Source organism: Bidens hawaiensis, unplaced genomic scaffold (assembly GCF_021521415.1).
Source record: "Bidens hawaiensis isolate Kalapana, Puna unplaced genomic scaffold, B.hawaiensis_p1.1 tig00032538_1, whole genome shotgun sequence".
Lineage (NCBI taxonomy): Eukaryota > Viridiplantae > Streptophyta > Magnoliopsida > Asterales > Asteraceae > Bidens > Bidens hawaiensis.
Window position 1 is genome coordinate 136,311 of NW_027505257.1, and position 26,600 is coordinate 162,910.

The 26,600-nt window shown below is 36.8% G+C and overlaps 1 protein-coding gene across 1 annotated transcript; it reads right to left on the minus strand.

The window, feature by feature from the left end:
• Positions 1-1,075: 1,075 nt before the first annotated feature.
• Positions 1,076-10,866, minus strand: LOC143611918 (DNA glycosylase/AP lyase ROS1-like). Its single transcript, XM_077086024.1, has 18 exons — positions 9,027-10,866; positions 8,424-8,926; positions 7,327-8,324; positions 6,812-7,158; positions 5,394-5,484; positions 3,844-4,825; positions 3,679-3,758; positions 3,520-3,604; positions 3,361-3,452; positions 3,218-3,286; positions 3,013-3,132; positions 2,484-2,915; positions 2,341-2,377; positions 2,202-2,259; positions 1,979-2,118; positions 1,832-1,897; positions 1,599-1,752; positions 1,076-1,515 (listed from the first exon to the last, which is right to left on the minus strand). Exons 1-18 carry the CDS (start codon positions 10,426-10,428, stop codon positions 1,403-1,405), a joined length of 5,769 nt encoding a protein of 1,922 aa, XP_076942139.1. The 5' UTR covers positions 10,429-10,866; the 3' UTR covers positions 1,076-1,402.
• Between the last annotated feature and the right edge of the window lie 15,734 nt (positions 10,867-26,600).

The window sequence follows — 26,600 nt, forward strand, 5'->3', positions numbered from 1 at the left end:
TACGAGCATCGGAGGGTGTTGCGGGTGTGCTCGGATTTGTCGAAGACGAGGTCCTCGAATTTTTTGTAGCCTGGGATGATGTGCCGGATCGTTGAGTGAGCGGAATGGTCGGTGCCCCGAACTATTTTGGGCAAACCCTAAGTTTCTCTGATGAAGTTAATTACTTAAAACTCCTTCCATTGTCGCTTCTTCAGATTTCCCTTGAGTTTGAAAGTTGGTTAACACTCAATATTGGATGCTCGGTTGGTTTTACGGAGCATCGTACTGCCCAAAAGGGGGGAATGGATGGTTCGGGTTGTTTCTAGGATTCATTTTTGTAGGTTTTTTTTATTTTTGGAGTGAGATGTATTTTTGTATGAAAGATTGAAGTTGTTGGAGATGAAGTTGAAGAAGAAGAGGGTATACGTGTGTTTTTGTGTGTGTGTATTGTTTTTATTATTTATTTATTTATTTTTTAATTTTTGGCCGTTCCAACGGTCCAAATGAATAAAATAATAATATTCTCCATCAATCAACGGCGGCAAAAACCCGTCGCCCCCCCCCCCTCTCCTTTTACGGCCCCTCTTATCTCCGGGTGGTGGGGTGTTCCTCTCTATTGTCGCACAAAATCGCCCGGAATGCCGCCCTATTACACATTGCCTTACAACTCTCTAAAAAATTTAAGGATTTCTCTCACGAAATCGTCCGGAACCGGACCCGACCCTACCCTACCCACGGGTATGGACCGGGTTTTGGGTTTCTCTATGAAACTGTACCTGGAACCGACCCGGACCTGGTGGAACCGGTTCCGCCAATATCCGGTCAAAATCCGGCTGTACCCTACCTGAACCGAAAAAAACCCGATGGAACCGGTCAAATACCCGACTATACCCAGAACCGGTTCCTACCCGGACCCGGTTTTGACTTTTGTTGACAATACCCGGGTTCCGGTTCCTGAGAATACCCGGTTTGTGCACCTCTATGTGAACATATAATAAAATAGCATCAGCAATAAGAGATGATCTCAAAGCATTTCTAAAAATTTCCAGTAAATTTCATGTATGGTACCTAAAGTTTGAAGCAATGGCTTCTAATAGATGATATTATTTCAATGCTGTAGGAAAATACAAACTGAGAAATCCAAAAATAACTACTGTCAACTAAACTCTTCTTTTTTCCTTTAATCTGCTAACCAATAAAAAATCACTTGTTTAAAAAAAAAAAAAACAAATAACGATACCATCAATTGTGTATCAAATAATGGCAGGTGGCTGCGAATGAGACCACTATCACTCAGCTTCTCTTTGTTGTCAAAGGTTACACGCAGACGCATGCGACGGGGTCATGTTAAAAGATGGATAAATGGATATACAATAGTTTGTTAACCAATTGACCTTTTTACCCCTGAACCCGACTATCTGCTCTATTTGTCTTCATTTTTTGTCTTGACTAACTTGCTTGCTGGAAAGTGCAATCTTGCCATGAGAGGTCGTGGAGCCCGCGTTTTCTGATCAAAACCTCTCACACAAACAAACCCTGCAGGTGTTTCATAACGCGTCGTTAGCATATAAATTATGTGACAAAAAACATTATTAATTTAAGCTCTACATACAACATACCTCTCCAAAAGCATTGTTGAATTTCTTGGGTAGTCAGCCCTTTAAAGATTGTTGATACAGAAGTCCCGAAGTAAACGGTTCTTCTTGGAAGGTTCCATATCCATGCCCTTGGAACATCAATTGGATTCAAACTTGATGCATGATCAGCAAACATCTGCACACATAAGTAGATCACATTAAGTCTAATTGAATTACCTCTTACATTTATTTTCATTTGTTAATTTCAAACGTACCTCGTTAACTTGGAAGTAGGTACCATTGAGCGGAAAGCTCCCTCGCGTTGCTGTCCTACATGGCATCTGTAATCAAGGGGGTCACATAAGCAAAACATTAGTGCCATATAGACTTATTTACAGTTTCTTGAAATCAAATGTTCATACCAGAATAGTTCCTCTAACCACTTGTGAGTTTGCTTCTTTTATACAGTTGCACGAGAAACACGTTGTCCTGTCACATAGCATTCCTGATTCTTGGGCTTGACATCCTCTCTCAGGAGGCTGCATGGAATGCGCGGTTTCACCTGCCTCAAAATTATGTCACTTTATGAGATCATAATGCAAAAGTATGCATTTTATAACTAGAAGAAACTTTTAACATGCTGACCTGGCGTCCATATTGCAAGGAGGTAAGGGCTCGGGTCATCAATTTCTCTTTTGTATAACTGAAAGGAAAAAAAAAATTTAGTTAATTTAAGTCGAAAAATGACATGTGTATATTTGGCTAGCTAAACAGAATTACTAACCCCTTCTAAAAGCGGATGCGAGTCTGGAAGCTCATATCTGTCGCAGAATGACAGTGAGTTAAAACTTTTACTTAATCTTGACTTATTTGGTAGTTAGCTATCATATTGTACGATATTTGAATAAGAATATAGAGCAGACTTACACTAGATGTTCGGTCCGTAACCGACTAACATTTTTCAACTTTGGTGTAGGTATAGAAGCGGCTTGTGGATTTAACGCGACTAATGCTTTTGACATATCGTCTTGAATCTCCATGCTATCTTGCATTTTTTGTAGGTTTGCTGTGAATTCATTCATGTCAAGTTTGATAGTCGGGATTTCATCCGCATCTTCATAGTATTGATCTTCAATGTCACTTAATGATAATTCTGCTATTTCTGGCTCTGGAGTTGTTGGTTCCTCAATAATCGGTTCACACGACAGTTGTTTGTTTGTATTGCAGTTACTTTCAAGTGGAGGTAGTTGCATGGGCCCACTTATAATAGGCGGGATTGTAAACGTTGCATTTGTTGAATTTGGTGCATCTGAAGGTACCATTCTTTTTTCTTCTGGCCCTGGTAAGGCAAGCCTTGCACTGCAACATATAGATAAACTCATATTATGTTTATTGCTTAATAAAAGTGTAACGTGAAATTTTTATCCTAAGTTATTTAATTTAACAATTATCATACCTTGCAAAGGCACTTGCAAAGTGTCGGCACTCTGCTCTCATAGGGCATGCATTACAGTTTGGCTTACTCTTTGTACAAAAAACCTTTCCAAATGTGATCATTTGGTAGTGTAGCTCATATCTGTTATTAAACCGAATATCAATCAGTAAAGCTAGCAGCTTTAAGGTAAAACATTATAAGTAAATAAATTATAAGTGTTGGTTACAATGTCAACTGATCCAGCTTGCACAGTCTAGGCCAGAGATATTTCTGAATCGACTCTAACACAGGGTACCTGCATAAAAAGAAATCAGAAACTCTTTGTTAAAAAATACAAATTTAATATACTAAATTAGTATTATTACTTACATCTCCAAGAGATGCAGTTGGAGTGATTCAGGTAACGGTTGAAGTGGGACCCACCCCAGTCTCACTGCTATCCTCCCGACATTCGTGTCAACCTAAAAAGATACTTTTCTTGTAAAAATTGAAATTTTCAACATTAAAAAAAAAAAAAATTTGTCTTACCGGAAAAGCAAGATGGTGAAGCGTTAATAGACGCACACACTCCACACTTTTCAGTCCTAATCCTCGAATACTTAGTAAATAATCCCTGCAATGTGATTTTTATTGTATAAATCTCTATTGATATAAATAATAGTAACAAACTTTGTGTACAGAGCTTACTTTGCTTTATCTGGAGGTGCATCTCGTAACCATTCTAGGTCAATACTCCCGTGGTCTCTTACTAGTCGGTCAAGAAAGTCCTACATTTAAGAATAATATAACAAAAATAGTTACTTACTAATCATAGTTTTCACTCTCATTTTGCTCATAGTGAACTCTTATTACCTTTATTCTATCCGCCAGCATATTATTCATTCCACGTTCTCTAATAGCATCTGAAATCTCATTAACGTGTGCACGTCTTAATGCTTCATAGTCAAGTGAATCTGCTGCATCTTTGCTTCTTTCTTTTTTCTCGCGGTTCAAGAACACGCCCCTTCTTAAACTATCCCAATCAAACGTTTTCTTTTTCTCATTGTCTTGTATTCCCTTTCTACCCTTTGAGACATTTTTATGTTCCCCGTTTAACGGGTCATGAAAACCGTGATTGGGCTCCTTTGAGCTCGCTTCCGGGCCCGCATCCTCACCACACAAGTCCGGTTTCCGCACACCGTTATCTGGTTTGGCTGGCGATGGATGATTGCCGCCATATTGGTGGCCTTGAGGCGGCAGTTTTTGTTGGTAAGTTACATTACTTGAAGGCAAAGAAGATATGTTTTCGCCTCCTAACAACCCAAAATCATGGCCCCCCACATTACGCGAGCCCATTGTCATATTCATTTGAAACGGGCTAGATATTGGCGTTTTTGGTGAGTGATGCGTGTATTGTGACCGGTTACTTAGTGGTGCGGTCCAGTTGTGTTGACTGAAAAGTTCTTTGAACATGGTAACCTTCTCGGGTCGTGTATGCTTAGTTGGGCTGGGCTCCTTACTGGTTTCAAACCCAATTGTTTGGTCTTCTGCTTCTGAGTTTGACCCGGCACTCGATCTGCTTTCATCAATGATTTGAATTGTGGAGGAATCTAGGGAATCTTGTGAGAGAATCAATTCTTCTGATGTCTTGTTTTGTGTATTTGCTGTATAGTTTGTTGATGATCCATAGGATACAAACTGTCTTTCATTGAATACGGGCTGATTTCTTAGTTTTTCAGTTGCTAATATTGTTTCAATCGGCTCTTCGACCAATACACATGCGCCATGTTCACAACGTGTTTCACTGGTGCTTGTTTTGGGGCTGAACTTTGCTGCAAGAGACATGAAGGCCGAACTGCAGTGCAGACAGTGGGAATAAGTTAAGCTATCAAGTTTGACTTTTGACTATTTTAAAGGTAATTAATGTTTTATACAAAAACAATATTGTTACAATAATACTCAAAGTTCTTGAATATGATGATTTAGGAGGTTGTATGCGTTTAAAAACACATACTTGGTAACTTTTGACCCGTCTAAAAAAAACAATCCAAATCTGCCCTTTCATAAGTGAATCGGTGGCAGTTGTGACCCATTCTTAAAAAAATGGGTCAATTTAACGGGTCAAAATGGGTGATCTTAGATTAGTCAACGTAAACTGAAAAACTTAAATTAGTTAACGGGTCAAAACGGGTAAGTATTATTAAACTGCACGTTTTAACCCGGTGCAGGGGTATTGGGTACCATTTTTTATTAAACTCATTTTTAAGTTTTTAACCCGGTGGTTGGGGGATGAATGGGTACTTTTCCAAAACTGCCGGTATTGACCCGAACTCATTTTGTTTGAATCCCGTTTTGACCTGAACCCACTTTGACTCATAACTCCAATCCACCCAACCCGTTTGCCCTGCCTACTTTTAATTTACCTTGAAAGATGATCAGAGACGTTTTGTGTGAGGAAAACACCAATCACTGAGTCGACCACGGATCCTTTCCATCTTGAAAATCGTCTATCTCCTGAAAGATAAAAACATACCATGAAACATGTAAGTGCACTAACATATTCCAAATCTTGACCAGATTTAAACGAGTCAATAGTAATTTACATGTTCTTAATTCAGACTGTACCGCTATACATGATTACATATGAATTGGTTGAGAGACAGATCAAACAGGTAGAATTAAGAATTTTTTTCAAAAGCTTAAAAAAGGATTTTGAATGTGTAAAACCTTTTAGATCATTTATTCAAGAATTAGATTATTAATGAAATAATAATAATGGAAAATGTATGCCAAAGTATTCAGCTTTTTTCATTAAAATTGCATTAAAGGCCACCTAGCTTGTATCTCATATGCCAATAAATTCAAAAAAAAAAAAGCAACGTAGATGATGAAAATGCCCATAAACTTTTTATGAAAAGGCAACATTTTTAACCAGCATCACTTTGACGTCTTTTCAGATTTATTTTTTGTCGTTTCAAAAGGTTTTAAGAGTATTTCTAATATGTTTTTAGCCACAGTTGGTACAACTTGAACCAAATACGTAGTTACATACTTGGGGGCCGGGATGAGATTTCTTTTTCAAATACAGGTATCATACCTGTAGCAATACTGAACCGATACATACGGTATGGTATTCGGTACCCATCTCAAACTCGGTTGGTATTTACGGTATCAATACCGGTATTTTTTCGGTATTTTAGTATTTTGTACCGATCCTCATCCCTACTAAAGAATGGCCAAAACACACGGCATATGGTATCAATTTAGCCTATTTGGTACCCGTACATATAGGTACTCGTACCGGTTTATCCTATTTGCTACCAATATCAATGGAGATTAGGGGGAAAAAACTAAAGCGGGTACCGTACCGGTGCCCGTACCGCACCAATAATTAATTGGTACCCATACCATACCATACCATACCAATTAATACGGTACCCAGTTTTGTTTAGACTTGGTATCAGTATTTCGGTACCGGTTCAATACCGATCTCATCCCTAGAGGCCCCTACAAGATAGTTTCCCAAACTTATCCCAAACTCATAATTCCTCAAATCATATTTGACACTAATTATTACTGGAAAATATTGGACACTAATTTCTCAAAACATACTGAACTCTAATTATATTTGACATATTTAGGTGACCTTCACATATATTATTCGAAAATTATAATTTCTCATTTCATATTTGGCGCTAACTATTTATTAGAAGAAAATGGACGGAAAGCGTTTATGTCCCTCCGTAACAAATAATTACCCAAACCTGACTTGCTATTTACCCAACCCTCCCTGCCAACTGTAGGTCATACTATACTACAAAATTGAGATAATTTGTTTTACCTTGAACAAGATGCATACGAGCAATGAACGAGTCAGCCCGCCCACGAAACACACGTCTTTCCTCTTCCCACCATTTTTCTTTATCTTTATCCATTGCCTCTGCAGCCTCACTCCCTTCATTACCCATCAACAGTCTCCAAAGTCTATCTGTCTCAGGATCAAGATCCACCTTTGGCCTCTGTTTTCGTTTTTTCACAGGCTCAAATGGTATAATGGCATCATTACCCCTGTACGGGACAAGTGCGTTCCTCTCCTTATCTGTTTCTTCATAGATGCATAAACGTTCTAACATACATGTAATGTCCTCAATTAAATCCTCAACTTTCTGTTTCCTCGGCCGACCTGCATAAGATAATTGCTTATGAGAGATCGGTAATGGGTCAAAAGTCAAAACATGCTTTTAGAGTACAAGTTGAAATGGGTTGGGTTGGTTTGACTACAGACACAATTAAGTGTGTTATTATGATTATAAAAATAATATCTTTTCAACAATAATATAAATCTTTGAATAAGTACCTTTTGGTTTTGTGAAGGGTATCTGGTGAGACATATTCTCAGGTTGGTTCGACCATTGACTAGGTGAATATTGAACTGTGGTCCTCTTTTTATCCAACAAAGCAGGAGAAGTTACTGCGGGAGGCCTAGAGTAATCTTTCGGTGGAGTAGCAGGTGTCTGATTCCAGCTAACCATCGCAGTTAACAAGTTAATTTGACCTTGACTTAAATTATGATGGTTCGGTAAATTATGTGTAGCAGCAGCCATTGGTGGTTGGAAATGCCGTCCGTTTACCTGACGAGATGTGTTGTTGACTTTTGTTATGCAAGAGTTTACCAACTGCATAGCTGACGCGTTTCCATAAACGGGCCGCCTTAATTCTGTTCTTGAGTTATCTTCTGGACGAGGGGTAGAAGCGTCATTCTGCATCTTGGTTTTCTTGTGGCTTTCAATGATTCTACTCAACTCGCTGGTACGGTCAACACGATTATCACCCAACAGCTTCTGGTAAACATATAGAGAATCCATAGCGTTTAAATTACACGGATTTATCTGCTCCAAAGACGGCCTTTTAACGCCTCTTCTTTCATCAAAGTTGACTGTTTGACCATTCGGTCTGACTGTTTGACCATTCGATTCTCTTCCTTCGAGATCTATAGGCACGGGACCCGCCTGATTATTATATCTGCTTCTCATGGTCAAATTTCTTGCAAGCACATTCAAAGCATGGTCCCGTGCCTTAGGCATTGGTGTTGATGGCCCATTTAGCTCAGGTTGTATACCAATTTTCGGGCTTTCTCGACGGGTCTTTACACCTCCATTTAGCATAATATTAAGTGTAGCATTCATAGCCGATCTCTCGAGTATGTTGTTTATTCTTCTTTCCTGTTCTATATCTCGAGAGTTTTTCTTTAATTTATTACCCTGCATTTCTTTATTTTGACTTTCGTCTAAGTCAAAATTCAACTGCCTTCTACATGATCTGGCGGGAGTTTCAACAACTGATTTCGTTGATCTCTGCATTTCTATATTCTGACTTTTATCCAAGTCAAAATTCAATTGTCTTCTACATGATCCAGCGGGAGTTTCAACAACTGATTTGTTGGGAGTTTCAACTGTCTCTTGGTTTTTATGTTGACCATCCGATTGGTCAACAGCCTTCTTCCTCACATACTTTCTTTTACCATTTGGGCTATTTTCAACACCATTTTCTTGTGGAGTTTTTCTCACATACTTTCTTTTCACACGGTTAGGATCTTTTTTAGGTGTTGGTGTCTTTTTAGGTTTCCCTTCTCTAATAACTTTCGGCCGGTGCTTTTTTCGCCTTGCTGGCGTCTTCTGATTGGGTGTCTTGTTTAAGTCAATCCCTAACTCTTCTCCCTCCTCAACAACCAAACATTCTTTTTGTGTTGTTGAAACTGCTGAAGACGTTGAGTCCCCGACAAAATGGTTGTCGCCATCTTCGATTCTTTGACTTTCAAGTCTATCTTTTTGTTGAGCATCAGGAGTAATTGGAGCAAATGGTAGTGAGCCTGTGATCCGAGACGAGACCGCATCAAGTTCGGATCTTGGTGGTGAGTTTAGATCATAGCAGGGGCGAGATGGGACCGGAAATCCATCTGTTAAATAAATTAAAATAAAAACAATGATCCTAAAAAATAAAATAAAATTGATATATAACATTTATGCATATGTGTATAATATATAAAGAATGTTCACCTTTCTGACCAAACGAGGGAGACGGTTGTTTTTGAAGCATAGAACCGACTTGAGGAAATGAATTTTGAGCTGGTGTTTCATTTAAATCTTGAATACCATTGTTTTCTGGCCGTTTGTTTAACTGGTCACCAAAATTTTTTGAGCTTGTTTTGGGCCTCACTATAGCCGCCAAAAGATTATAGTCCCAATTTGCAGGGTCGGCCGAGGGGAAGCATGAGACCGGAGGTGAAGAACCAAGGTTTGAACCATGGTTAGAGTTTGGGTTAGGGACTGTGCTCGGAACATGGGTTGAGTTTCGGATTGGGTTGAAGTTCTTATTTGGTGTACTAGAAAACTGATTTTGATTTCCATGGTTGGAAGCGTGGTTAGGGTTCGGGTTATGAATTGTGCTTGGAACATGGATTGAGTTTAGGATTGGGTTGAAGTTCGTATTTGGTGTACTAGGAACCCGAGTTTGAGCTCCATGGTTGGAACTGTGGTTAGGATTCGGGTTATGGATTGTGCTTGGAACATGACTTGAGTTTGGGATCAGGTTGAAGTTTGTATTTGGTGTACTAGAAACCCGACTTTGATTTCCATGTTTGGAACCGTGGTTGGGGTTCAGGTTCGGGTTATGGATTGTGCTTGGAACGTGGGCTGAGTTTAGGATCGGGTTAAAGTTCATATTTGGTGTACTAGAACCCCGACCGTGATTTCCATGGTTGGAACCGTGGTTAACGTTCGGGTTATGGATTGTGCTTGGAACATGGGCTGAGCTTTGGATCGGGTTGAAGATCTTATTTGGTGTACTAGAAACCCGAGTTTGAATTCCATTACTTTGATAATGGTCTTGAGCTACTTCATTCAAATTCAGAGGCTCTTTTTGTAACAAATCTTGGTACATCCCAACCAAATCCTCCCAATTCCCATTTACCACTTGATTTCGAGGCTTGTTAGCAGTAATTAACGTTGTCGTTTGAGGATTCGGTTTTGCTGGTGTCACTGGAGTCCAAGAACTACTTCCACTCCCATTCACATTCCCATTCATATTCATATGCATATTCGCATTACCTCGGGAATATGAATTCGTCTGTATAACCGGCTTCCAAATCCCATCATTATGCACAAAACCATTCCCATTACCATTACCATTACCGTTACCGTTACCATTAACTCTATGACCGACAATTCCATTTCCGGTCGACCTGACCGGAGCTGTCATCCATGATTCCGTTCCCGTTCCCACCCTTCTTGGCGTCTCACCTAAACTCTCACCCGCTTCCGGAAACTGTCCCCCAAACATGGCTGCAGTCCAAGAACTCTGACTCCGCCCGATTCCATTCTCGGGCCGAACAGCATTCACCGCAACCCACGATTCCGGATTTCCATACTGAGGGATTGGAAACCCCCTCCCATAGTTCATCCCTGAGCTCACCAAACCACCAAAAATCCCACCTTTACAAACCCTAATTCAATTTCAAGAACCTAACCCCCAATTTCTTAATCGAACCAGCCGAAACCCCGAAACGCGTTGTCCTCACCTAAAATGTGCAATTCATAACAGCAATTGCAAACACCCATGTTAAAAAAGAACGTAACAATCGAAACCTAAACAACCATGCAAGCAATTAATGCCAACAAAAACTGATCAAACCCCACAAAAACCATTAATTTTTATAAATATAAAAAACAAAAAGCAGGTAGCTTTGCTTATCAGCAAACAATTTCCCATAAATAAAACAAATCTGAACACAATTACACAAATTACCCTTCAAATTTGTAAAATGGGGGTTTTAAATTTCAGTAGAGAATTAAGATTAAACCCACATGAAATCCGAATCAGAAAATGTGAATCACACGAGAATATTAATATTTTTTGATAATTATAATATTTTATATTAATTTGCAGAAATGAGGAAGAAGAGGTGAAAGCTTATCTGAATTGACGCCGATCTTGATCGCCGTCGGAGTAATTGGCCGGAGAAGAAGTCAATGCCGGAGAAGTGAGTCTTTCTCTTTCTTTCTTTTCTTGTTAAACCAAACAAGAGAGATATAATGAACACTAGTACATATATATGTGTGTAGTAGTAAGTACATAATAATTATTGTATGTATATATTCTGTATTTATTATTATTATTACTTTATTATTTACGTTAAATTAAAAAGTAAATTTGTTTATGTGTATGAAACACATGGGTGGGCAACTTGCTTTTCACAAAAGGGGCAGAACCCACCTCAGTCAAGTGTTGTTTCAAAGTCTATTGTTTAAGTTTAATTAACATTAATGGTCATTATGTATGATTTTTATTTTTATTTTAAAACTTTAAATAATAATAGTATTAGTAATAATAAATAAAAAAGAAAAAGTTGAGTACTGAAATCAAAACTGAAAAGTAATAAAAGGTTCGGTGTGCTTTTCTGTGGTGTGTCCTTGCTACATATATGGTAAACTATGATATTGGTTGATCAATAATTGGCTTTCCTAATCAAACCTTTTATCTATTTTAATAAAAAAATGTATTTTATCAAAAAAAAATAATAGTTATAAGAAAGGTATTAAATTTTGTTTTATATATATAATATTAGACGGATGAGTATAGAATTGTTTTGTTTATAGGTAATTGAGAAGTACATATTTATTGTAATATTTATTGAATATTTGTATTTTATATAAAAATGATGTTAAATTGTGAAATGTACAACTGTAGGTTTATTTTAACTATACTTGGAAGATTTTCTAGTAATAAAAGTTTTTTATTGTAAGACGCTATATATGTTTACAATATTTGTTAAAAAAGTAAATATATATAAAAAATACCATAAAACCTTTTTTTGTTAATAATAAATATACGACAAATATTTCCTTAACTAAACACTTCTTCATTTGTTATCTAAGAGTTATTTATTCTACCATTTTCTTCCATGAGTTGGAAACTTATTTTTTGTTAATAATGAATCAATAAGAACGACAACAAGATTGGTAGAACAAAAAAGTGTGAACGTTGATGTCAACTAAAATCTATAACTATATATAATGGCTTTTCTTTCTATTTTTTTTTTTTTGGAATGGCGAACATATAATGGTTATAACCATGTTAGAATACAAGTTGGATATATAAGAGCATTCTCAGGCTGTCTGCTAAATTTCTGTGAGTGAATTTTGTAAATTATAGGGTGGAGTTATGTATAGAGAAGACATAAAAGTTAATGATTTTTTTTGTAAATTTAAGGATACTTTGTTTGCCACTATTTATTTTTTAATATTTATTGAAATTGGTTGTGAGTAAAGAAGATAAAAACTGTAATAATAAGTTTATAAAAAATATTATTTAATTAAATCAGAGAAAGAAATGTAATGAATTCTAGTATAGACGGGCTGAGAATGCTCTTAACCCAGGAATTATAAAAAGTGTTATATTATGTACAACATATATTTTTTAAGTTGATCTGAGAAGAAGATCTCCCGACCAATAACTTTTTGAAACAACCCACCCCCGAATCCGGGGGATTTGTTTTCCCCATTTTCTATTAATCACTGTTTTTTTTTTCACCGTAGTTTTGTTGGCCCAACTGCAACAGCCACTAGACCGTTAGTATTGAAAAAAAGAAAATAATTAATTAACCTTAGGTATATATCACTCTTTTCACTTAATTTTGTTCACATATTAACCATCCTCGGATCCGCGGGGATTTGTTTTCCTGATTTTCTATGATTTATTTTTGGTTTTTCACTGGAGTTTTGTTGGTGCTGGCCCACTACAACTGTCACCAGACCGTTAGTTTTTGAAAAAAAAGAAAAATAATTAACTAACCTTATGTATATATCACTGTTTCACTTAATTTTGTTCACAAATTAACCACCCTCTGGATTCGGGGGATTTGTTTTCCCGATTTCTATGATTAATCATCGGTTTCTCACAGGAGTTTTGTTTGTGCTAGCCCACTACAAAGATCACTTGACCGTTAGATTTATATAAAGAAAAAATGTAATTAATTAATATATCACTTATTTCACTTAATTTTTTCACATATTTACTCTCTCAACTTTCAACCCTTCGAAATTAAATAAAAAATTTGAACTTAAATATTGTGACATCTCGAAAATTTCCCTCCTAGGTTTGGGCCACAAGTGACAACTTTTAAAGCAGAGGGACCAAAATAGAAATTATGATTTCTAAGCCCTTCGCGCTGCGTGAAGTAACATAACAGAAACTGATGTAAAGCTATTTCGCTACGCGAAGAAGATCTTCACGCTACGCGAAACCTCGTTAAGTAATCGGGTGCACGGGTCCAACCGCAGGTCAACACGTGGCACGATTGTGCAAGCCATGTGTCAACACGTGGCAGGTCCAGATAAGTTGTTGTTTCGCGCTACGCGAAGGAACGATGACATACTCCTTCGCGCTACGTGAAGGAAGCCAATTTTGGCTATAAAAGGGGAGTTACGGATTTGAACCCATTTCGTCCCAAAAACGCCTTCATTTTCACACATAACCTAGAAATCCGGCTCCAACCTTCCCGAAAAACCGACGACTCATTTTCTCAAAGTTCGTGCAAGATACGAAGCCCCGAAGCCTTGCTAGCGTACAAACCATCTCTATTATCGAAGCCCTACGTTGAGTCGTTGCTCTTTTCTTTATTATTCTTATTCCCGAGTGATCGATTTAAGATAGGGATTACGTTTAAGCTATTTCAGTATATAGTTATGATAACTTAGACCTAGTCGAGGATATAGTTTTTAACCTTGAAAGATTATCATATTCAAAGTAAGATTTTTCAAAGTAAATGACGTTACTTCTATAAGAAATAATGTTAACAAAACTATATATTTTGACGGGTATGTAGTAACTGGAAGGTGGATATCACTAGTAGTAAGTTTCTTGTCAAAAGAAAGTAATTCGTACAAATCCCAATAAACGACAGGACCAGTTTACTTAACTAGAAAAACTTACCAACTTGATAGAACCTATTAGGTTAAAGCATGCTATTCCAAACATCATACATAAATACAAGTATATTTTCATAAACAACCGTGACTTTATCAAGGTTAAACCAGACTTAAGGTCTGTAGCTTAATCAGGAAACACCATAAAGGTATTTATACAAATCTATTTTACTATAGGTTAATATCATACAGACAGGAAAGGTTTCAAACATCATCGAACCGACAACCACATGTGAATGCGTTAAATCTTTTACAGACAGACATTTTTACTCTTGTAATCAGTGTTTTAAAAACCGGTTCAAACCGGCTGGTTGAACTGGTTAAACCGAATTCACACAGCAGAATGGTATTTTGAGCCGAGTATTTTTGGCCGGTTTGCTAGAACATCGTACCGGCGGTTTTTTCTAAAATACCGGTTTTTACTGGCAAACAGGTTTTATGTCCAAGAAATTTTTGATATTTGCGGCCCATATTTTATCAAAATTAAACGTGTAAACTTTAGGACTGTTTTTTAAAAATTGAGTGCTTTTGTGTTATTTTTTTAATATGAATTAACTTTTGGATTATTTTTTGTTATGAATTAATTTACTTTTGAGTTATTTTTGGAGTTAAAGTTGTATTTATAGGAAATTATAAGGTAAACTGTTCAACCACTTGAACCTCCCGATATAACCAGGTTCAACCGGTTGCACCATTTTTTAGCCCAATCCGGTACGATTAAAATACCAGTTTTTAAAACACTGCTTTTAGTAAGCAGGTTGTTTATTATAAAGAGTCTGACAAACATTTGAATGAGATTACATGATCTCTATATCGTTATAATACAAAATAGAAAAATAAAAGCAACTCAGACCGATTACACACATGTCTAGATCCATACATAACTGAATAAGTAGGCATGCAAACCAAGTTAGTCACAACCGGTTCTCCAAAGGGTTAACATGCTCGGAGAACTCTTGAATTGTGCGTGTAAGGCAGTGGTACAAATCCCGGGAATGACCCGCATTCCTGCTGAGATTGTGGAACAGAAAACTATATTTGTATTTAGCGACTGTTATAAATTCTTTTAAGAGTCAGTCAATGTTTCACCGGCTCATCGTTGACGTATTTTCCCCAACCATTGCAGGTATTTAAGTGCAGATAGCTATAAACAAGGATTATAGTCATGGTGATAGATGATTGCGATACAAGATGGCTCAATTTTGAATATATAATACTTGTAATAATATAAAAACAATATTTTGTAACCGAATACTCGGGTGTTTAATTACCGAGAAATTTTTCAATGTAAACTAATATTTTATAAAGTCTTCGCTAAAAAAACCCGCAATTATGATATATTTACAAAATAGGTACCAACCGGGTGTCACACTTCTAGGCCCTAAGTCGAGGTGCAACACATATATTTTAATACAACGGATTCAATTCAACTTTTTTCAACTGCGTAGGATTCGTCAAGTTTCGCGGAAGAAAATATTGAAAAAGGTAGGCGTAACTTCGAATTTTTTACTAGCATGATCGCTTATGTGTTGGATGAAAACCAAGACACTTCTTTATCGTCAAGAAGGTTTCTTTATTTTTTTAATGTAATATTATTGATTAATTATTTCACTATTAAATAACTTTTTAATTTATTATCTTTAACTTGTTTAACTTATTAATTTTTTTAAGACAGAATTACAAATTTTGTCCTTTAAAATAAGACGAATTACGGTTCGTGTCCTTTTCTAAGTTTCCTTGCAGGCGGTGTACTTTAAACTTTTTTTTCCTACAAGTTATGTCCTTTACGCTAACTGGGTTAGAAAAACTCTGTTAAATCCCATCACGTGAGAAGCACGTGAGGGTAGTTTTGTCTTTTTGCCTACCCTTCTTCTTCTTCTTCTTCTTCATGTCATTCACAGGCGCTGTTATCAGAACCTACTTTATTATGGTTTCAAGCTTTAACGTCTCAGTAGTTTCACACCACCTTGAAATCTCGGAAGCTGCCGGCATCACATCATGAGGCTCTTCAAGATCCCCAATCTCCGAACACTGAATCACCAAACCACTCGAGGTCAGTCCACCCTACAGTCGCCACACATAACCCCGTTATCCCTTCACGAATCCATCACTTCTTCTCAGTGGCATTTCGTCGAACACTTGGCAGACACCCTCACACCCACCACAATCTCCACCACCCTTCACAACCTCCGCTCACACCCACCTCTAGTCCTCAAATTCACCCAATATTTCAAACACCATCATCAATCACCATCATCAATCACCAACCAATTCTCCATCACAGGCTAAGAAAAATCCACCCTAAACACCCCCGCCGGACTCACCACCACCACCACCGGAATCAATAGCCATGAGTGGTGGCCGGAAAACCGACTGTAGCTGCTGCTGTACACCCCCTAAACACCCCCGCCGTAGATGCTGGTGGCCGGAAAACCGACAATAGCCATGGTTTAGATTCAAGAAAATAAACCCTTTTGGATTCAAGACAACAAATTTCCAAACAAATCACAATGGTTTTTGTTGTTTGATTTTGTTTTTTTCTGTTAAAGGTTGTGGATTCTGTAGATTTGTCACTAGGGTTCCGCTTAATCGGAACTAGGGTTTGAAATTCGGGGCTTTTTTTCCGGGTTTGATTCCGGTGACAAATCAAAAAACCCTAATTCCGGTAGTATGTGTATACTGCGATGAATAATATAGACATATGCATAACGAAATGAAATGAAATAGAAATAGAAAGAAGCTTATATTATATACCTGAATGATGTTGAGCAGAATTGATGAGAGAAGAAAGTGTGTTGAAAGACCAAGAAGAAGAAGATCTTGCAGATCAAGAGAGAGAACTGATCTGTACAGGTGATTCCGGTGGTGGTGGTGGTGAGTCCGGCGCCTGTGATGGAGAATTGGTTGGTGATTGATGATGGTGATTGATGATGGTGTTTGCAGGTATAGGTGAAAAGACAAAAATGCCCTCACATGCGCCTCACGTGAGGGCATTTAACTGAGTTTTTCTAACCCAGTTAGCGTAAAGGACATAACGTGTAGAAAAAAAAAGTTTAAAGTACACCGCCTGCAAGGAAACTTAGAAAAGGACACGAACCGTAATTCGTCTTATTTTAAAGGACAAAATTTGTAATTCTGTCTTTTTTTAACGTATTTAACTTATTAATTGTTTTTAACTATGTATGTGCATAGAGACGATTGCCAAGAGTAACAAAACAATATTTCGACAATGAAAATCCAGCATTCGCCCCCAAATTATTTCAAAAAAGTTTTTGAATGAACAAAGAATTGTTTTTAAAAATAGTTGGTAATTTTTTTTAAAACCAATAATTGCCGTATTAATTGTTTATTGGATTACATCGAAACAGAAGGCAAGCGGGCAACAAGCTGCGCCGCTACCCCCTTTTTGAATCGCAAAACCCAATTTTTTAAAAACTATATTTGCTGATCTTGGAGTCATAACATTACTATGCATGACCCGCTGAACACGGGTAAGTAGCTCCACAGCTTCAGGCGCGAGGAAACCAAAAGTGTCAAAAGCAAAAGGAATAAATACATGTTGGTTGTCAAGACACGCCTTTTCATGAAAATTTTGTGTACTTTCAAACGCATGCTAATGTTAGAGGAAATCAAAGCTTTACGGTACTACAAAAATGCATGTCGGCCATACGACAACTAGCATACACAACATGATCATTTTGAATAATTAAGGTAGGACGATACCTGAATACGCGAATGATCCCCCAACAAACAATAACTGATATAAGTCACTCTTCTCACACTTATACGCTCCCGAACAATTTACCATGCCTTAGATCGGATCTTATCGAGCATTTGACACATTTGTATCAGTTGAACATTTAAATAATTAGTTATATTTTTATTGTAACTTTATTGTTATTTGATTTCTAAATTTATTTAGTTTTTTATTTTATTTTTACATGTTATTTGATATTATTTTAGTTTAAATATAATTAGTTTTTTGTATTTCAAAAATAAATCAAACCGGTGAAACTGATAAAAAAAAATGGGACACCCTGCTTTTTTAGAAAAATAGGAAGTATATGGAAAAAAAAAGTAGAAAAAACTGATGTGGTATGCGATTGAAAATGAGAAATTTGAAAGGGCTCCCTGTACTCTTTTCATATATTTTTTTGTTCACTAAATTTAGAAGAATATGGAGGGAAAAATAAAACGAATGTGTTATGTTGCTGATATTGAGCAAATCGACCTTACAAAAATTTAGTTTTTGTTATATGTTTCACAAAAAAAAACTTAGTCTGAATTCTAATGTAAGGTAAAGTGGGTAATATATTTTACAAGAGGGGTAGTTTGGCCTGCATTCATGGTTGGTCCCCTGGTTTAAAAAGTACACGTGTACACGGAGTGTCTAGGCACACTCATGTGAAAGTTAGACGCCTACTTGTATTTTAACTAACAAACAAAGAAACGTTCAAAAAAAAAAAAAAACTAATAAACAAAGAGTCAAAGAACAAATAGGATACCAATTAGATAATTCATAGTCCAAATCAAAATGAGACGCCTTGCTGAATAACTTTCACCAAAACACCTTTATGTTAAGGCTGGTTGTTGAGTAAGGGATTAAAAGCCTACCCACTTAACATTGTGTTATGATTTAAAACCTCATCATTTGGGCCCATCATATGTTGAAGGTTTAAAACCTCCTTTGCCGCCCTGTAATATGTTGAAGCCCCTCCCTTACTGAGTTACCGCCCCGGCGTAGTGTGCCAAGCTTTAAAGCCGAACCATATCAACTTTTAAAGCCTCTCTAGCCCACAACATGCCTAATACTTAATTTAAATGTTTGGCCAAATTTCCACACAAAATTTGTTTAAAATACCAGAACATTTGTTTCGTAACAAATTATAGACTTTTTTACACGTGGACAGAAATAGTTTCCATCACTTGTAGTAAAAAAAAATAGCAAGCAAACTGTTACATGTTAAATTGAGAATGATCAAACTAACAGCCTTTGATTAAATATTATTTTTCATAATCCCTAGCATCGCGTTTAAAGAATATATGCATTGTATACTAAAATTATCCGTACTCATCGCGTTGTGCCCTGTGTTTTTCCCCACACCCCGGAACCCCCCCCCCCCCCAACCCACGCCTTTTTGGGTGTGTTTTGGGTTTAAACGTTGTGTAACGTTAGAAAGAGGGTTGTTTGGTAAACTTATCCGTTAGTTAACAGCTAGTTCATAAAAGAAAATCTTTTTCTTATATATTTCATTTACTCCCCAATCAAAACCTACACTTTTATAAAATTCTCTTCTTAAAATATAAAAAACTCTACAAAAACTCTATATGGATTCTCCCACTTCTATAACAACAATTTTTTTGTGAGCAACCAATCGACCAATGACGACGCTGAGGAAGAGACGGTTGTGAGTGCGGCTGTGCTCGCGGCAAATTATGTGAAATATCTCCGTTCTCCTCCACGCACGACCTCGAAAAGAGAATATATTGAGCGAGAGTGTTTGGGATCTAACACTCGCTTGATGACAGGTTACTTCAATGAACACCATCAACATTGGAGTAGAGACTGGAAAACAATTATATCCCGTACTCAAGAGAAATACACAAAGTTCTTATGACGGATTTGGTCCAACATGCTTGGATGGTTCGGCCTAGGGATGAGCAAATTCGATACCGGTACCGAACTGGTACCGAAGTTTTTTGAGTTTCGGGATCAGTAACAGGTACCGGTATTTCCCGAATTTTTACCTTCAATACCGGTACCGTACTGGTACCGAACCAAATATTTCTATATTGGTATTGGTACCAAGAATTTGTGATTTTCGGGATCGGTATTTTCGGTACCGAGCTCATCCCTAGTTCGGCCCATTCTAGGCTTAAGTAAAAATGAAGACGAGGACGAGCGTGATGATGAAGACGAAGACGATGGCGGCGATGAAGACGAAGACCAGGGCGACAACGAAGATGAACACGAGCAGTTTTTTAATTTTAATGTAGGTTTTTTTATTTAATGAAATATTATTTGTTTAACTTTTATTAAAAAAATATAAACATAAACTAGAAAAATAATAATTGAGTAATTATTGCTAGGGAGTTTTGACTATATTACCTTTTTGCATAACTCTATAAAGCTGACCGTACGTCACGTGATATATAACGCCAAAGTGTGAAGGGTTTAAAAGTGTTATAGACTTCCTACATAAAGAAGAGTACCGATTCTCAAAGCATGGTCATTGAATATCAAGCACTTAACGTGGCAAATATGAAAACGTGGAAAGTGAGAAACTGGTGAGATTGTTTTGGTATTTAGATACCGTGATAATTTTAGATAGAAAACAATTATTTTATTAAAGAAGTAACTATTCAACACTAGCTTTAAGGTGTCCTCCTAACCCCACCCTAACACATAGATATATGCCACCATTGGCCCATCATATGTTGTTTGTTTCATGTTGATAATAACAACGTAACCTCTCCATATAACCTTAAAATAATACTTGAAAATGACGGTTGTTGAATACGACAAATTTTTTTTGATTATTAGGCTATGTGTTGTGATTTAACTAGCAAATGTTAGTTAAAACGTTACATTAATGCTATGTTATAGTCACATAGACAGTGAGCTCTAACTAGCCAATCCTCTACAAACACGTTACTAGTGGGGTTGGACCCCATGTTTTGAGCTCTTTGAGTGCCATAAAGATTACGGGCATAGGGGAAAAGAGCCATGGCGCCATTATGATAACTAGAGTGTTGTGGTTTGGCGTCATCATAGTGGGTGAGGTGGCCAATGATGCCTCCTTTAACGAACCACAACAACTAGCCTTACATACATGAAAATTTTGATCGTCATAGCATACGTCAAAAGTTTATAAGTTATGTGTTGTTCATTCTTTTACACAATCGCATATTCACATATTAAGCTTTTAAGAAATGTTTGTATTCAATATACGTTGGCAGTACATTTACAATCAAGTCTAATCTTCCTAGTATAACAAAATCGTGCTATAACTTTATATAGATCGTATCACCATTAAAAGAATTTATATGCATACCATCTTTTTACATATTTAAAACAATAAATAGAAGAATTATACATCAAATAACTATATGCTATAAAAATATATTATATACTTAAAAATAAATGTATGTATCGTGAATCATAAATGACCACTTTCATTTTTGTTCACTTGGTGTCGGTAGGAACCTAATGATTCGTCAGATGTGGGGTCCTTTATGTAGTTCACACAATAATCAAGGAGTATGAATAGAAAATGCTCACCAGAAAATAAGACAAAAAAAAATTGGAAAGGGCATAATGGTAAATTCCTGGGTCTGTGCCCAAGAATTGGGTTCTCCAATTTTTAAGAGATTCCAGTTTCGGGACGGAAGGCGGAGAAACTAAGATTGGGGGAGAATATGTATTTCTTTAATAGATAATAATAACCAAATCATTATTCAAGTTCAATGAGTTTTATGCATGGAAGTGCACACACAAAGTGACATTTTAGGTACTTTTTTATTATCTTGATTTTCCCCAAAAGTGAAACAAATCTTATTGCATAGTTTAATTAAATTTATATATATTTTTAGGGAAGGAACAGACTCAAACCATAGAGGTGCTAGTGGTTTCGTCGTCACCGGCGCCATATCCCAAGTGGTGCAACCCGATAAGCAGATAGCTAGTGTACAAACACGATAATGGTGCAAAAAAGGGAAAAGCAAACCTTCGGATGACGTTGGAGAAGGACTTAACTTTACCAGCTCGTTCTCCAAAACTCTTGATCTTGAGATGACAAGGGTCAATAGTTTAAACCCCCCCCCCCCCCCCAAATTGAACGCAAAAAGACATTTGACGCGTCTTGAGGCGGCCATCCGTCCCCATTAAACCCGTTTAAATATTTGGCCCGTCCTTTGTGGACTCCGTCCCCTAAGTTTTCTTTGTTACGGATTTCTTCCTATGACCCATGATTTCATTCACCGGGCCCTTATCGGACCCAATCTTATAACACCCGCTTGATATGGCTTATCAATTTGATGACTTAACTTATTCAAGGCTTTCATGATCCACCTCAAGTATTCTTTTACTTACCTCCTCATTAATTTGGGTAAATATTAAAACATGGAGGCATAGAATGTATGTTGTTGCCGGTTTCAAGATGCTCCTCCTTCTTATATCCTCGTTTCAGATGATTGATATTGGGTCAACTTCTTGAACCGTGCAAGCTTGTGATCGGAACACAACGTGGCCACTGCCTCGTCCAATGAATTCTACGGTCATAAGGTCATTCTATCCACAAGTTGTTTGAAAAACCAAGAGAACTGGTACCACCGTTTGTTTTTCTCTAAAAGCTCTTCTCCACCACTTTTATCTGTGCCGTGCAGATCATCCGTAGATATTATGGTCTGCATGTCTTTGATTTTTAGAAGACATTTCATTAAAAAATGTCTATGTGTCCTCTTATCCTAGAAAACCTGTACCGTTGATTTCTAATCTCTTCTTTAGTTTTCCAAGCCATAACTTGAAACAAAGTACGTTCCTCTCATCCACCCCCACTGCTGGCCGCCTCCCTTTCCTCCACTCTCACTGTCGCCACCGCCCCTCTCTCCACCTTCACCGCCGCCGGCGCCCCTCTCTTCCACCCTCCCTCACCGCCGGCACCATATAGTATTGGTAAGAGTTTGAAGTGCTAGGATCAAGTCTTCGAGTGTCATTCAGTTTGTGAATCTTTTAGGTTTGATTGTTTGCTACTGATTTTTGCTTTGTTCTTGTTTATCATAGTTTTTTAATGTACTTTCGTCGGCCTAGTTCTTATTAGCTGTGACATTCATCATTTTTCAAACCTGAACTCGACCAATTTTAAATTTTCGGATTCGCATTTATTAATAAAATCTCGCTTTATTAAGTATTTATTTGTTTAATATTTATTCATGTTTGGATTCCAATTGCTCCGTTTAAACCTCGTTAAATCAAGCTTTATGCTCAAAATGCATTCAATATGCAGTCCAGGAGCTAAAATGTATTTTTTCCAAACAGTCTTCCCCTCAGGCAAGCTGCGCCATGCAACGAGCACAACCAAGCTCGCCGTGCGACACGGCGTGATTTTTTGACCCCCATTGACCGGTCTCGTTGCGTGACACGGCGAGCTACCTGTGCAACTTTTCCTTGCGGGTCAAACGCCATAAACTCCTCCTCGATTTTCAACATCTTGACTCGTTTTTGCAAGTATTAGATGAACCTAGACCATTATCTAGTTTAGTTTTGTCATCTAAACTCACCAATTTGAGTCAACTCTCTTTAATTTGGTGTTTAATATTGCTAAAGACTAGCATTATGACTAGCTCTTGCAATTACTCACTCTAGCCTTGTTGTTAACGTTTTCCACTATATATAAACTCCTCTAAGCTTCTACAAATTGTTTACCACAACTCCTTTCACCTTCAATTATGTTATTCTTGCTCTCCGGTTGGTGCTAAAGTCCATGTTTGACCAAGAAAGTCAATCTGTTCAAGTTCTTCTTTGATATTCCATTATTGGGTAATTATTTGTTTTGTTTCTACATGACTCATCATGTGACCATCATCATGTTCTCGTCCTAAATTGATAAACATGGTTGTGTTTCACTACCGCCTGCTAGCTCGTCTAATGTTCGATTATAAAAGTTTTAAAAACTAACTTTGCAAAATTTATAAGCAAGACCAAACTTTTCCAACATGTCACTTCATTTTATCATTTCAAACATTTTATACATAAACCCGACTCAAAACCGGGTTCATGTCTGACAAAAAAGAACCACTCGTTTAACTTTTTACCTCAAATAATATTCGGTTTGGAAACAAACCGAACTCATAAAAATTAACTAATAAATATTATAACCTGTATTTTTTATAAACTAAAAGAAATTGACTATAAATAAAGTAACTAACCCTTTTCACTTAACTTATAGAAATAGAATAAAATTATATTTTTAACAAACTTTTCTTTTAAATAATCATTAACTGAACATGGCGGCCATCTTTTCTTGTTTTTCCTCATGCGATAATCGAAAACATATGTTTATGTATGTATGTATGTATGTTTATGTGTGTATGTATGTGTGTGTATCTCTGTGCATGTTTATAAATGTATGTATGTATGTATGTATGCATGTATGGATGTATGTATTGTAACATCTCAGATTTTTCGTATTTGTTTAAACCGATTCAAGAATGTAATTCGGATCTTTCGAACTATTTAAAACTTGTATTTATTGATATTAAACTTGGTTTAACTTATTTTATAATTTCATAACTTTTAATCATGCCAAATGGTCCTTAACAACCTTTAAAATCGATTAAAACAGCTAAAAATCGCATTTTCGGGAACTACAAAGACTAATTTTGCCAATTCTTTCCTATTTTTGATTAAATTAATGAAACTTAAACTCCAATAAATGGTATTACAGATCCCAAGACATTTTCTTGTTGTCCAAGTCGAAATCTCTATGTTATTATACCCGATTATGTCATTTATTGATTGTTCGGTTTCCTAAAATAACTATTTCCTAATAAACAAGTCTTAAACCCTAATATTTAAACAAGGCATATTATAAAACCCTAAATTATTACTTCAATACCAGCCACCATATCTAAAATCCACGAAATTCTCCTTTCCCCATTGTCGGTTTCTTCAATTTCTTCAAGTTCTTCAAGCCTTCGTTGACTTTCAAGCTTCAAGACCCTTTGACCTCGATTATCTCTTGTTCCATTCATCGTTCGGGTAAGTTGTCTTCTTCAACATTGTAGGTTTTTATCTGTAGAACAAAAGCCATTAATCAATTTTTCCTATTGAGGGAGTCTCGGTGGTCAATTGGACTCAAAACCGTCTAAGGGCATAATAGTCAACATCGTTGACTAGTCAATTTCTCATGCTTCAGGTCAGAATCGACATTCGGTCCAGAAGACTTTTATTCTCGTAACGAAATTTTAAGGCTACTGACCAAAACCCGACTTTCGACTCGCTATTCGGATTCTGGTCAGTACCGACTCACTTAAATCTTTAATTTAACATAACCGAAGTTCTAGACGTCCGTTTAGATCGATTCCAGCGACAACGAGTTCGTTTTTACTCATATATTCTTACCTCAAAGTTTCAGTTCAGTTGGTTTATTGCATTCGACGCATTAGAACACACAATCTTTGAAGCATTATTATTGAGGATGCTGATGCTTGGGTTTATTAGTTTTTTGCCACATTTGTATAAAGGGTCGATATGAATAAAAAAAACCCTCCTTTCCCTCCCATTCTAAAGTTCCCGCTATCATTTTCCCTCTTGTTCTCTACCTGGCGCCAAACCCTAATCGACTCCTACACCGCCTCTTTGTAGCCCTAATCGAAGTTTTGTAGCAGTTTATCAACGCCGCTTCTCCGTCGCTCCGCTTAGCACTGAGGTTAGGGCAGGCCATCTTCTCCGTCGCTTCGCTTCTCTTCATGTGCCTCGGTGTTGAATTCTACGCCTATACCTCTTTCTGGTAATCTTATCTAATTCACTCTTTCTTTCTTTCTTTATTCATTGCTTGCTAACTTAGGGTTTTAGCTCCATCAAGCTCTTACCGTAGCCAACTTTTGGAATTAATTAATTGATTGATTTTAATTTTGAATTAGGCAAAAATAAATAAATAAATAAATAATTGTTGCAGTTAACACTAACAGACTCAATTTTGTGTTTGTTACATTTTGGGAAGCAAAACAAAACAAAACAACCAATAATTTGTCACCTGCTTCCTGATTATTGAACAAAACATTTTGTCACCTGCTTCCTGATTAGTAACCAAAGTTATAAACTTGATTGGGGTTTTCATGGTCCGGTTTTACCGATATAAACAGCAATCTGAATCGTTCGATACGGTTTGAACTATATGAAACCAACCAACTGTTAAAGAAAAAACTCAACCGTCAAATTACTGATGAACAATTTGGACGGTTTCGTGGCTTTAAACCAAACCGTGAACGCCTATAAAATTGAATTTTAGTGGTGTATAATGACTGTTTATGATGCTATGAAGGAATTAGAAGATATGGGGCTGCATATTCTGTCACCCTGTACCATCATTTTATTCAATTTAGCCGCCTTTTGACTCAAACTCTGAAATTAGGTTATAATCGTTTCTAGCCTGGTAGAAACTCGTTGACAATTAAAAAAAAAAACTCGCGACAGATTGCCCTACTCATAGGGTCAGTTTGATTTGTAAGTTTATTTTTGTTTCCCCTTTTGACTGAATTGGCTACTTGGCTCAGCTGGTTATGATTTTGGTTTAAATTTGGTTAATCACTGAACTTCGGGATCTGTTTGGTAGGGGGTCCCTTTCAAATCAGTAGCTAAACATCCTCAAAAGGGTTGAGCCAACGGCAACAGGTTAGTGACTCAACTTAAAAATATACCTTGTGCTTATTGAATTTAAATAGAACTGCAGCAACAACATCAAAACTACAACCATAAACAAAAGGGTTGAACCAACTGCTAGGCTATAAGGATCTTTAACCTGATTACTTTTTCCTATTTTATATTTATATTAATTTGATTTTGTTCAATGCTTGGTATCTTTAGTAGCATTTGTTAGTGTTAGTTTATAAAACATTTTTATGTAACTGTACTTTTTCTATAAACCT

What these genes read in the sequence shown, in the direction of transcription:
- LOC143611918 (XM_077086024.1), bottom strand. Translation starts at nt 10,428, where the DNA reads ATGAACTATGGGAGGGGGTTTCCAATCCCTCAGTATGGAAATCCGGAA. An exon ending in TTACGGACCGAACATCTAGT is followed by an intron (nt 2,378 to 2,483) that starts GTAAGTCTGCTC and finishes ATTCTGCGACAG; the next exon opens with ATATGAGCTTCCAGACTCGC. An exon ending in CCTTGCAATATGGACGCCAG is followed by an intron (nt 2,119 to 2,201) that starts GTCAGCATGTTA and finishes ATTTTGAGGCAG; the next exon opens with GTGAAACCGCGCATTCCATG.